A 13,713-nucleotide genomic window follows, 5' to 3' on the forward strand; every position below is an offset into this window, starting at 1 on the left:
TGGTGTTTCCCTGGTGAATCCCCTTCCTTGCATTTGCTTCCCTTACAAAGACGGAGTCTGGCAGGGAGAAGGAGTAACAGGGGCATTTGTATAATATCCTGTGATAGGTGATTAATGAATGGTGAATAATGAATGGTGGTGATTAAAACAATTGGAAATTCCCGCCCGAGGAGCCACTGGTGAGGCAGAAACTCTGCAAGGCATCCTAATAAGGAGAGGTCAGAAGGCAGGGGAGCTGAGGAGGAGAGCTGTGACTCACGTGCCCACGTGTGGTGCCTGCAAGCTCTCCAGCCGGCAGCCCACGCACTGCTAACATAAGGGTCACCTTGGATTTCTTTCAGCCAGCGAGCTCTCGAAATTGCCCTGGAATCTGGAGCTTTGTCTGGGTTCCTGTGAACTTGGGTAACAGATTTTCAAAAATCACCAGACCAATGAAATACCAAGTTCCTGGGGAGACAAAAGAAAGAGACGCTGAAGAAGATGCCCACCCATTTTCTTTGAATCACAGCACATTTCTCAAGCGCTCAGATGTGCCAGCGTGACTGGTGGGGGTCCGGGTGGGGGTCGTGGTAGGAGGTTGAGATTGATTCTACAGGGTTGAAATTTTCATTTCAAGGGGTGATGAATGGTGGTGAGTGGGCAAGAAGGAAGATGTGCAAGCAAGATGTCCTTCTCAAACTCCAAGCATTTGTGATAAATGAGTTATAAGTTATTTTACTCAAGCAGTGGGGGTCTCTCTGCTACTTTTATTATAGTGAAATTAAAGTGAAAATTGAAAGTTAGCGGCACAGTCCTGTCTGACTCTTTGCCATCCCATGCACTGTAGCCTGCCTGGCTCCTCTGTCCATGGAATTCTCCAGGCAAGAGTACTGGAGTGGGTTGCCATTAAAAATCCCATGGACAGAGGAGCCTGGCGGGCTACAGTCCAAAGGGTCACGAAGAGTCGGACACGGCTGAGCGATTGAGCACACACGCAAGGGGTTAGCACTGGTAGGGGCCGGGTAAAGGGGGTCCAGGTTTCAAGTACATACATGGCTGAATCATTATCTTCTCCCTCTGGCTGTTCCCCTCCAGCTGGTATGTTAATCATTGAGGATGAGGGGGGAGCAGTTGAAAATGACAGTCCAGTGGGTGATGTGGCCTTGGCGACATGAAAACAGCATATAATAAAAGATCCCCTCCTGCTGCAAAGGCAGGTAAGGCCTTCAGTGTTGCCCGAGCTCCGGACCCATGGTTGGATGGCATCACTGACTCGATGGACATGAGTCTGAGTAAGCTCCGGGAATTGGTGGTGGACAGGGAAGCGTGGCATGCTGCAGTCCATGGGATCGCAAAGAGCTGGACATGACTGAACTGAACTGTACTGAACTGGGCTCTGGACCAGGGGGGATCCTCTGGTCTGGGGCACTGAAGGAGAGATATGAACTAGGGCCCGACCGTAGGGCATTCCAGGTTGTTAATCTCAAAGTCAGAGCGAAGAAACATGGTTAGATGTTAAAAGTCCACCCAAATGAGTCATTTAACTCATCTGACAAGGCTTCATCTGCTTTGTTTCCAGAATGAGTTTGGATGAAAATCTGGGTTATTTAGACCTGAAAATAAAGCAACAACAGAAGTAGCATCAGCAATTCATTAAGGAAGAACTGGCATACTCAATCATTAGCGCTGGGACATTTGGCTTTCCATCTGGAGAAAAAATAAATGAAAGGAAATCCCTACCTCCTACTGTAGGGATTTAAAGAAAAACAAGTTTCCAGTTCAGACTCCCAGGTCCTACAGTGGGCCTATTGTGACTTAGAACTTTATCATTTTTAAAGCCCTTCACAGATCATTTAGTCTAGACTATTAACCCCCAGAGGACATGGACTCTGGCTGCTTCTATTAAATCATTTGCCCCAAAGATGGTCCCTAGAACATAGTTGTTGTTGTTGTTTAGTCACTCAATCATGTCCGACTCTTTGCCACCCCATGGACTCCAGGCTTCTCTGTCCTTCACTATCTCCCAGAGCTTGCTCAAACTCATGTCCGTTGAGTTGGTGATGCCATCCAACCATCTAGTCCTCTGTCGCCCCCTTCTCTTCCTGCCCTCAATCTTTCCCAGCATCAGGGTCTTTTCCAATAAGTCGGCTCTTTGCATCAGGTGGCCAAAGTATTGGAGCTTCAGCTTCAGCATCAGTCCTTCCAATGAATATTCAGGGTTGATTTCCTTTAGGATTGACTGGTTTGATCTCCTTGCAGTCCAAGGGACTCTCAAGAGTCTTCTCCAACACCACAGTTGGAAAGCATCTATTCTTTGGCGCTTAGCCTTATTTATGGTCCAACTCTCACATCCATACGTGACTAATGGAAAAACTGTAGCTTTGACTATATGGACCTTTGTCATATGACCCTAGAAAATGTTGGAATGAATAGGTGACTTCAAAGAATTTAAAAGAAAAAACAGTGAACTTCTGAAAAAGCTCATACATTTTTTTTTTGGCTGTCGTTGATAATGGGATAGATAGTCATACATGCAGAGTTATTTGGGGTACTGCTGAAAAGCAGGAGAGAAGATTTGAGTAGAGAAATGTTAGTGAGATCAGCCTTTTCTTCTCAAGATCTAATTTAAAGCTATATGAAATTATTACACTTACCTTGGGGGAAACTCAGCCCACCTCAAAATATTATTAAACCATATTTTAACTGCGGTCATGATTATTCTTCTTTTCATTTATTAAGTGCCTACTTTGTGCAGAAACACAGTCTTTCTAACAAAAGTTTTCCCTCTTGTTTTTTTATTAAGGCATAGCTTACACATAATAAACTTTACCAATTTCAAGTGCCCAGTTTGATGACTTTTGGCATTTGTATGCCACCTATAATCACTATCATGGTCAAGATACAGAACGGTTATTTCATCCTGCACAGTCTCCTCTGCCCTCTTTGTTTCCATCCCCTCCTCCCACCTCCAATCTTAGGGAACCACTGATCTGCTTAGGGTCTAATAGTCAATTGAAATAACAGTAATCAGGAATTCCTGGAGGTCCAGTGGTTAGGGCACTGCCCTTCCACTGCAGGGGGCCCCAAGTTCAATGCCTGGTCAGGGAACTGAGATCCCACAAGCTTCAAGGCATGGTCAAAAAACAAAACAAAACAGTAATTGTAAGAGTCAAGGATTTTTGAATATTTTTACCAAAAAGGAGAAGTGAGAAAGAAATTGGTAACCTAGCCAGCCAGGCTGCAGCCCTGAGACAAATTGCAGCTTCACTGGACAATGAGTTAGTTCCCCTGGAGGCCCAGGGTTGGGGGCCACAAAGACTGGGTTCTCCAAGAATTTTTTTTTTTTTTACAAATAACGTGGTAAAACCTTTTTTTGTGATTACAGAAAAAGAAGGCAAAGGTTTACATATTCAGTTCATATATACATCTGCCCCCTGGGTTTCTGTTCATGCATCTGGACTCATTTTTAAAAAATGTTTCTTTTTAAAAATTCTATTTATTTGACTGTACCAGGTCTTCACTGTGGCATGTGGGATCTAGTTCCCCAACCAGGGATCGAACACAGGCCCCCTGCATTGGGAGCATGGAGCCCTAGCCACTGGACCACCAGGGAAGTCCCTGGACTCGTTTAATCTGGTATCTTAAAGAACCCCTGGGCCTTCCCCCCTCTCTCAGAAGATCCTCAAAGGCCCTGCTGCTTGAAGATGAAGCAGTAAGTAAAGAAACTTCTGCCTCGGAGGGTGTTTTCTTTTTCTGAGGCTATTAATTACAAAGCTCAGTGTGCCTGATTTATAAGGGACTAAAGAGTCCCACTAAGATTTATAGCCCAAACTGAAACACAGAAATGGTGGTAAGTCTAAGAGAAACTAAATGCAGCAAAGACAAGAATGTGGAGATTTTATATTGTGCTGTCAGGAGGGTCATCACTTCTGCCTCCATGAGGGCACCAGGCACTGTTTGGGTCCTGAGGCTATCCCTGAGGAAGACTGGTAAACTCCTGCTGCCTTCCTGGAGGCAGCAGCTCCCTTTCTGGTCTGGGGAGGTGGGAATGAGTAACATGGGTCCTCTCAGAGGATGAACAAAAAGCAGGGGCAGGATGGCTGGGTTAGGGGTGGGGTGAGCACTTTGGGTAACTGGTCAGGGAGGACAGCTCTGAGGAGGTGATCTTTGAGCTGAGACCCCCAAGAACAAAAAGGAACCAGCTCTTGCTAGAGAAAGAGCATTGTAAAACTCAGGACCAGCACATGCAAAGGCCCTGAGATAGCAAAGAGGTTGATGTGGTTCAGGAAAAAGGGCGAAAGAAGCCCATGCTCAGTGACCAAAGTGGAGAGGGATACAAGCTGAGGGTAGAGAGATAAGAAGTCCTGCTCCAAAATATGCAAAACCTGAGCCCTCTTGGAAACAAAGTAATGAAGCCAGCTGTGCCGGTGCCCCTGTGCTCTGAGAAATGTGTCATGGCTGGGTGGTAGTTGGGAATGCTTACATGGCAAAATTGCTTCTTACTTCCTGGGATACTAATCAGAGATGGGCTGCCTGGGAAGGTAGAGCTAGTCTAGCCCAACCCCCTCATTTTACAAAGGAAGGAACAGAGGCCCAGAGGGTAAAGTTCTTCCCTCATAACCTGGAGGAAATATTTGCAGTTCATTATTGTTACCGAAAGGAGTTGAGGCGTGGGGGGGTAGGGGGGAGGCGCTGCTTGCTGCTCAAAAGCCAATAAACAGGCCAGGTTGGTGGAAAGGAAAGTTTGTTTTATTTCAGGTGCTGGCAACTATAGGCGGAGGGTGGCAGACATCTCTGCAAAGGCCAACTCTCCCCACCATCGACAAGCGGGGGTGAGAGCATTTATAGACAGAGTCAGGGGTGGGGGCTGCAGAAACAGCACAGTCATCTCTAACAGTCAGCTTCAAATTGGTCATCAGTGGTCCGACCAACATCATCTTGGTTGTTTTAGGTACAGTTAATCTTCAGTTACAGGTTGCACCTGTTCCCATTTCTTTGTGGTCAATTCTCAGAATTGTGACAGCTCAAGTCCTGGGTACAGTCTGGTCATCATGTAGTCAACTTCTCTACCTGGTGTTTTGTTATCTATAAGACAGCTCACTGGAGAAGGCAATGGCCCCCACCCCAGTACTCTTGCCTGGAAAATCCCATGGACGGAGGAGCCTGGTAGGCTACAGTCCATGGGGTCACTAAGAACTGGACACGACTGAGCGACTTCACTTTCACTTTTCACTTTCCTGCATTGGAGAAGGAGATGGCAACCCACTCTAGTGTTCTTGCCTGGAGAATCCCAGGGACAGGGGAGCCTGGTGGGCTGCCATCTATGGGGTTGCACAGAGTCGGGCACAACTAAAGCGACTTAGCAGCAGCGGCAGCAGCAGCAGCAGCAAGACAGCTCACAGGATACACTCAGAATATTATCTACAGCCCTTGAGAAAGAATTAAAGGTCCTTGACTGTGCTTAATGACTACATTATTATTATTAGTCTTCTTTGACTGCTTTCCTTTGTTTCCACATTTCTCACTTCTCTGATTAAACTTATTCTTTGACTAAAGTTTTCCACAGCCAAAGGCAGGCAGAGGACATGGTGGGGGGCGGGATAGCACAAGGACCATATGGTCCTGCTCTGTTTCATTATCTCAGATTGAGAGAGCAATTTCCACCCCAATATAAAGAGCTGCTGGCGAGTGGGGCTGGCGTAAAGTGAATGAGGGGGACGGGGTTCCGAGGAGGTCGACAAAAATCCAGATGTTTGATGGCACACAGCAACTGAGGGGTGGGAACACGGGCACATATGTGCCCTGAGTGGGAGAAGTGAGCACAGCTCTTGAGCAGGCTTGCAGTTGTGGGAAAATGAAGTGACATGGTTGGTCAAAAACTGGAAAGAACTCAATTGTCACTGAACGGGTGCCCAGATGAATAGATTGCAGTCTCTCCAGACAGTGGAATACTACACAGCAATGAAAAGGAACAAACTGCAGATCCATGCAGTAACGTGGGTGACCCTCAGACATGCTGAGCAAAAACAGCCAGCTGCCAGGCAAAACTAATTGATAGTTTTCTGGGGCCAGGAGTGGAGGTCGGTGGCTAAGTGCACTGAGGGAGCTTTTGTGGTGGTATACACATGTATACACATTTGTCAAAAGTCTTTTAGGTCCTTTTTAATGTTTGTAAATTAAATCTCAATAAATTTGATTCTAAAAATTTTAAAAAGGAAAGGGGAAAGTAAAGCTTTTGGTTAAACTGCTGTTCACTGGCTAAACGGTTATGGAGCACCTCTGTGAACAAGGTGCCATAACAGGGGCCAAGCAGCTGTTTGTGCCAAACATGGGGGGCAGAGGACTGAAGAGCTCCATGATTCCCTCCGCCAGAAGACTGTCCCCCCGTTCTCTGTACCCAGCCCATCAGCCACTCAGAGACCACAATCAGCACCCAAGTCTGGGAAGGAACAGGGATTACTAAGGAGAAAAACAGCTCTTCTTTTGGCCTGGGAGGACCTAAAAATCCCTCAAGCAGAGGGAATGGGAAGGAGATGGGACTGGTTCATCCTGACCCGGATGCACCCATCTCTGTTTAGTAACCAGCCCCCATCTGTCTTGCTTGATACAGTTTGCTCACATAATTTTGCTGAGTGCCAGTCTGAGGTCTGAGCAATGTTTGGCTCTGACTTGCCAAGTTAATTGATCAATATGTTTATATCTAATTTCCGCAAGTTTACCCAGCCTCCACTACTGCATATATGTGTGCACAGGGCATATGAGGCATCCTGGGCAGTGGACAGCAGCTTTTTACAGATAAACATGTGCCTCTACAGAATGACAGTTTCTATGTGTGGACTTTTACCTACAGTCGTACTGTGAAGAGATATGGCAGTGTCTATTTAATATTGCACAGATAGGGGTATCTGAACACATACTGCTCTGGACATCTAGAACATGGTGTAGTGCTTTTAATTTTTCGAGAAATGAATAAGCCATATCAGAGATGCACATCAGGGCCTAGCCCACAGTGGCCAGGTTCTTGGCCACAGGTAAGGATGATACTGTCATTTGGTATCACCCCGCTTCTCAGACCTGGAGGAAGGAAAAAAAGCGTTCAGGAAACCATCCTCCTGGACCAGCTGAGGGGACGGCAGCAAGTAGGCAGCCCTCATTCATCCTCTTTATTATTTTTCTTCCTTCTTCCTGAAGCTTATGAGATTGATCTGCCACGTGGAAGTGGCATCACAGTCCTCCTGAAGCCCGGGACCCAGCCTCTGCCAGTGAAACTCTGTTACATCATTTCTAAAAGATGGGAAACCACCCTGTCCATCAAAGCCGGAGAGAAAAAAGTCTTTTCCTTTAGCTGCCAGGATCCACACAATTACTTCGTTATCGAGATCCAGAAGAATATTGGTAAGTACTCACTCGTGGACTCTTTGGCCTCCCTGTCTCTTCTTTCCAAGCTAACCCAGCCTCTACTGCTAGAGAGGTGAGACCTGTTCTGAAATTCTGCACTCTCTTTAGCTTGTTTGTGGCCAGTCACAGTCCTAAGCGTTTTACATGGTTTTAATTTTTTTTTTTCTTTTAATCCTCAAAGCAGCCTTAAGGGAAGTTCTCAAAGGAAGTCACTTGCCTAAGATGGCACAGCTGGTGTGTCTCAGCAAGACAGGAACCACAAGTATTCTGGAATTCTGGATCCAGAGTGTCTACCTGTGGCCACTATGCCACACTGTCTCATAGCAGAGCTATGGATCCTTAGGTGATACTCTGTCTGATGTGCTAAAAATATCTGGCTGAGCAGGAGCAAAAGTCAAGGGAGCTGAAGGACAGAAGAATTGGAAGATTGAGGAGATCAGAGTGGGGCAGTGGATCCACTAGTTACAATGGGGAAAAAACAGCAGCTTTGCAGGCTGAGGGACCTGGTTTGGCTTCAAGTGCTAGGGCGACCGATCATGTGCCTTGATCGCATGGCTCCATATAAGTTACTTACCTGCTTTGCAATTTAGTTTTCTAGTCTGTAAAACAAGAGTCATTGTACCAACCAATAGGGATGTTTTGGGGGTGAAGTAAAATAATGGATTGAGGTATATGACATACTGGCATTCAAAAAACTACAGATACTTGGTATTATTAACGATTATTTGAGTTTGGGATAGGAGATTGACATAAGAAATACTATCAGGCAGAAAGAATTAAAGGTATACTTTCGCAATTATTTTAAGGTGGCATGCCAATGAGGAACTAATAGATATATTAACAACAATGAGAACACTATTTTGGCTTAATCAAAGTCATACTCAGAAAATTTCTTCACCTTTAACTGAAAATAGATGAATTGGAATAAATCATGAAGGAAGAATAAAATAAACCTTGAGAAGAAGGAATTCATAAAAATAAAGAGAAAAATTTAAGTACTTAAAAGCAATTTTAAAAACTATGTTTATGGACTTCCCTGGTGGTCCAGTGGTTAAGAATCCACCTGCCAATGCAGGGAACACGGGTTCAATCTCTGGTTCAACTGAGCCCATGTGCCACAACTACTGAGCCCACGCTGCACAACAAGAGAAGACACTGCAGTGAGAAGCCTGTGCACTGCAGCTAGAGAGGAGCCCCCACTCAACACAACTAAAGAAAGCCCACACACAGCAATGAAGACCCAGTGCAGCCCCCAAAAAAGTGTGTTTATAACCGAAGCCAAAACCTGGTTCTTTGTAAAGGCCAATTAAATAGACAAATCTCTGACTAGTCTCCAGGAAAAAAGAAAGAGAAATTGCGAATATATAGCATTGAATGTATACATGTGGATTTAATGACCTGTAGAAAGCAGATTGCTACAGTTGTAAGAGACTGATAATAATTGTGAAAATCTGAATGACAGAATGATTTCCATGGAAAATTTACTGGGCCAGATTGACTCAAAGAAAGGGAGGAAGCCTGAATAAGTATGTAACCAAGAAGGAGATTGGAAAAAATGTCCAATGTGAAGGAGAAAGGGTTTGGGTTTGTCAGAGATGGTTTCACAGGAGAGTCCTATAAAACTCCAAGTAGCAGATAATTTCTGTGATATTTAAACAATTCCAGAGGAAGATTGACAAACCTTTTCTGTAAAAGGCCAGAGAGTAAATATCTTAGATGTTCATGCCAGATGGTGTCTGTCACAACTCCTCCACTCTGCTCTGATAGCACAAAATCAACCATAGACAATAGATAAACAAATGGGCAATGAACATCCCGTGTTTATTTACAAGAACAGGTGTTTGACTGAATTGGGCCTATGAGCTGTGGTTTGTCAAACCCCATTCTAGAATGTTGAAAGAGGTAAACTTTCACAGTTCATTTTCTAAGGCTCTTAAAACCCTGATGTCAAACTCTTCCACTGCATAAAAAGAAAATAGACCAATCTCTTATGAATAAATATTCTTTGCCCCCCAAATCCTAAGTACAATAGAAGTATATCAAATCCAAAAATTGCATGAAAAGACTAAAGCCGCAAGAGCAGGAGGGCTTGTTGGAAAACAGAAGGATAGTTCACCATTAGCCAGTCAGCTCAACGTACTGCAGCACGTGAGTATGTGAAAGGGAAGAGCTGCATGTGATTTTTTTTTTCAATTTTATTTATTTTTGGCTGTGCTGGGTCTTTGTTGCTGAGCATGGGTTATCTCGAGTTTCAGAGTGTGGGGGCCACTCTTGATTGCAGTGTCCAGGTTTCTCATTGCAGTGTCTTCTCTTGCTGTGGAGCACACGCTGTAGGCGCATGGGCTGAGTAGTTTTGGCTCATGGGCTTAGTTGCCCTGTGGCATGTGGAATCTTCCCAGACCAGGGATCGAACCCGTGTCCCCTGCATTGGCAGATGGATTCTTAACCAGTGGACCACCAGGGAGGCCCACACTTGATCATCTTAATAGATGATTTTAAATGATTTTAATAAAATGCTCTTGTGTGCATGCTTTGTTGCTTCAGTTGTGTCCCACTCTTTGCAACCCTATGGACTGTAGCCCGCCAGGCTCCTCTGTCCATGGTATTCTCCAGGCAAGAATACTGGAGTGGGTTGCCATGCCCTCCTCCAGGGGATCTTCCCAACCCAGGGATCAAACCTGCATCTCCTACATTGCAGGCTTCTTTACCACTGAGCCACCAGGGAAGCCCCAAAACACTGTTAGTAACCCAGAAATAGAGGAATGTTTTCTTAATCCAATAAATTGTATCCATCAAAAACCAATAGCAGAGACTTCCCTGGTGATCCAGTGGTTAAGACTCCATGCTTCCACTGCAGAGGGCATGGATTTGATCCCTGATATGGGAAGTTCCGCTTGCTGCACAGTGTGGTCCAAAAAAAGCAATAACAAGTATATTTAACCGTCAGACATAGAAGCATTGCCAATAAAACAAGGAACAACATAAGGATTCCCACTGTGCATGCTTTTGGTCACCAGTATTCAAAAGTTCTGTTTAAGTATTTAGAGATAATCTTAATAAATACATAGGATGTATATGAAGCAAAACATACAATTTTGCTGAAAGACCAAAGAGAAGACGTAAGTAAATGGAGAGATGTTCCCATGTTACCTGATGAAAATCTCAGTATTTTTTGTGTTGTTTCTCCCCAAAATTAGTTTATGAGTTTGAGTCAGTTACAATTAAAATGTCAATGAAGCTTTTGCATAGGTGAGGAGACTATTGATATACTTAGAATTCAAAGGAATGGTGTATTGCTATTAAAAGAATGCAGGAAATCTATGTGTTAATGTTGGACATGGAAAGATACCCCTGGTCATTTTGTTCCATGCGAAACAATGCAGCTTTCAGTAGGAGAATAGTTTGTATAGTTTGTTGTTATTTAGTCACTAGGTTGTATCGGACTCTTTTTGGACCCCATGGACTGTAGCCCTCCAGTCTCCTCTGGCCATGGGATTTTCCAGGCTAGAAACTGGAGTGTGTTGCCACTTTCTATTCCAGGGGATCTTCCCGAACCAGGGATCAAACCCGTGTCTCCTGCTTGACAGGCAAATTCTTTGGCACTAAACTATACAAGGAAGCCCTTGTATAGTTTAATTTCACTTTATTAAATACATAGAACCATGCAGAGCCTCAAGTCTGGAGGGTTAAACACCAAAATGCTATCCTTATATTATTTCTCTAGTGAGTAGGGAAGGGGAACAGGTGACATCCATTGTCTTCTTTCTGTTCTTCTGTACTGTCAGTTTCTTACAAGCAGACATTACTTTTATAATCAGTTAAGTCAAGAAAATGACTGCCATCTTGAAAAAGGAAAAAGATAACCACAATCACATCTCACAAGACACATCTCATGAGACCCGTCTCACACACAGACCGCACACAGTTTCCCAAATAATAAAACCCATGCTCGCAATTTTTGAAAATGACATGAAAATAACATTTTTAGAATTATAAATCTACACATTGGAATCAAGTTCAGTGTTCTGCTTACCTCTGGTTTTTAAAAACCCTTCTGAATAAACATTCTGAAAGTTTCAAATTTCAGCCCCTCTGCTGTCATCCCTTCTTTTTATAAAAAGAAATTTAAATTTTATTTTATATTAGATATAACTGATTTACAATGTCATCCCTTCTTGAATGACTCCATTAAAGCTAATGAAAGTAGAAGTCTATGCGGGGAAACTGAGATGTGACTCACTTCAGAAATGATGCTTCTCCATCCTTTGGATAAGGAATCATTTGAGTTATTTAAACCTTTTTACACTGGATGGGGAACTGAAGACTTGGAGGCTTGCAGATGGTGATTGCAGCCATGAAATTAAAAGATGCTTACTCCTTGGAAGGAAAGTTACGACCAACCTAGGCAGCATATTAAAAAGCAGAGACGTTACTTTGCCAACAAAGATCCGTCTAGTCAAGGCTATGATTTTTCCAGTAGTCATGTATGGATGTTGGAGTTGGACTATAAAGAAAGCTGAACGCTGAAGAATTGATGCTTTTGAACTGTAGTATTGAAGAAGACTCTTGAGAGTCCCTTGGACTGCAAGGAGATCCAACCAGTCCATCCTAAAGGAGATCAGTCCTGGGTGTTCATTGGAAGGACTGATGTTGAAGCTGAAACTCCAATACTTTGGCCTCCTGATGCGAAGAGCTGACTCATTTGAAAAGATCCTGATGCTGGGAAAGATTGGGGGCAGGAGGAGAAGGGGACGACAGAGGATGAGATGGTTGGATGGCATCACTGACTCAATGTACATGAGTTTGAGCAGGCTCTGGGAGTCGGTGATGGACAGGGAGGCCTAGCATGCTGCAGCTCATGAGGTTGCAAAGAGTCGGACACGACTGGATGACTGGACTGAACTGAACTGAACTTGTATGTCCATTCTGAAAACAAAGCTCTTAGCAACACATTAAAAAATGTCCACACAACCTGACACCCCCAGGGTCACATGACTGATGGCAGAGCTGTGGCTGAGAAACGGAGCTTTTTTGCTCCAGGTACTTGGTGTGGAATTAAGTCAGAATCACTGCCTTAGTTGGGTTAAGTGATCCTGTAAGAACATAGAAGCCAGTAGGAGCCACTGCAAGCCACATGGGAAGTGTAGCTGAAAACTAGACCTGGCTTAATGCAAACAGTGAAGTTTCTGTGAGCTCCAAAACGTTGATACTATCTTTACCGACACACAAAACCTAATTTTAGCTGCATTTTTCAGCTCCTTATCTAACCTTGTTTTATCACTTGAGCAGTGCAGGGCACTGGCAAGAGCGCAAGTCAACAAACAACAGTCTGGGCTTTCGTCCTGGGAGCGTGTGCGCTGAGAGCACCACAGAAGCCACCCGGACTCCAGGGCTCTTTGCAAAAAATGAGAGGCTTGATGTGCTGACCTCAGACGTCCTTGACAGCTCTGAAATTCTCCCATAATTCCTTTTCGAGTTGGCAGTAGTTTCACATAATCCCCCAGAGCAGCGATAAAAACTGGCAGATTATTATTACAGTGGCCAGAGTGCTTTGCACCTTTCAGATTCCCTGTGCTGCAGACAACAAAAGCCACCCTGCCTGCTTTTCCTTAGTGCCTCCCTGAGACAACGTTTCTCCCTTTGTTTTCTTTTGTTTCTTTTTAGTTTCTTTTTAAGTGGAGTATGATTGCTTTACCATCCTGTGTTAGTTTCTGCTGTGCAACAAGGAATCAACCATATGTACACATATATCCCCTCCCTCTGGAGCCTCCCTCCCACCCCTCTAGGTCAACACAGAGCACTGAGCTGAGCTCCCTGTGCTATACAGCAGCTCCCCACTAGCTATGTATTTTGCACATGGTCGTGTGTATACATCAATGCTCCTCTTTCAGTTCATCCACCTTCTCCTTCCCCGGCTGTGTCTGCAAGTCCATTCTCTATGTCTGCATCTCTATTGTTCAGTCACTCAGTCGTGTCTGGCTCTTTGCAACCCCATGGACTGCAGCACGTCAGGCCTTCCTGTCCCTCACTCTCTATTCTGACAGCGTCTCTATCTGCTGTCCTGCAAATAGGTTCATCAGTACCATTTTTTTAGATTCCATATATATGCGATATTTGTTTTTCTCTTTCTGACTTACTCTGTAAGACAGATTCTAGTTAAATCCACCTCACTGAAAATTCTCCCTTTGTTTTAAAAAGATTTAGGAAACAAAGTACATCAAAAGATGTCATTAAGCATTAGCCTTAGGGGAGAAGATTCAACAGCAGTGGTAATAACATACCAGCATTAAAGCCAGGAGGCAAGAAGATGACCTGGCCTCTGGGTTCCAGCCATTA

At 44.3% G+C, this 13,713-nt stretch overlaps 1 protein-coding gene across 1 annotated transcript in view; it reads left to right on the top strand.

The window, feature by feature from the left end:
* CDCP1 (CUB domain containing protein 1) overlaps positions 1-13,713 on the top strand; it is a 55,094-nt gene that overhangs the window by 20,839 nt on the left and 20,542 nt on the right. The window contains exon 2 of the mRNA XM_081526051.1: positions 7,171-7,374. Within this exon, the coding sequence (XP_081382177.1) occupies positions 7,171-7,374 (204 nt within the window). The remainder of the gene's footprint in view (positions 1-7,170; positions 7,375-13,713) is intronic.

Source organism: Giraffa tippelskirchi, chromosome 9, assembly GCF_054371585.1.
Source record: "Giraffa tippelskirchi isolate mGirTip1 chromosome 9, T2T-mGirTip1v1.2.pri, whole genome shotgun sequence".
NCBI lineage: Eukaryota > Metazoa > Chordata > Mammalia > Artiodactyla > Giraffidae > Giraffa > Giraffa tippelskirchi.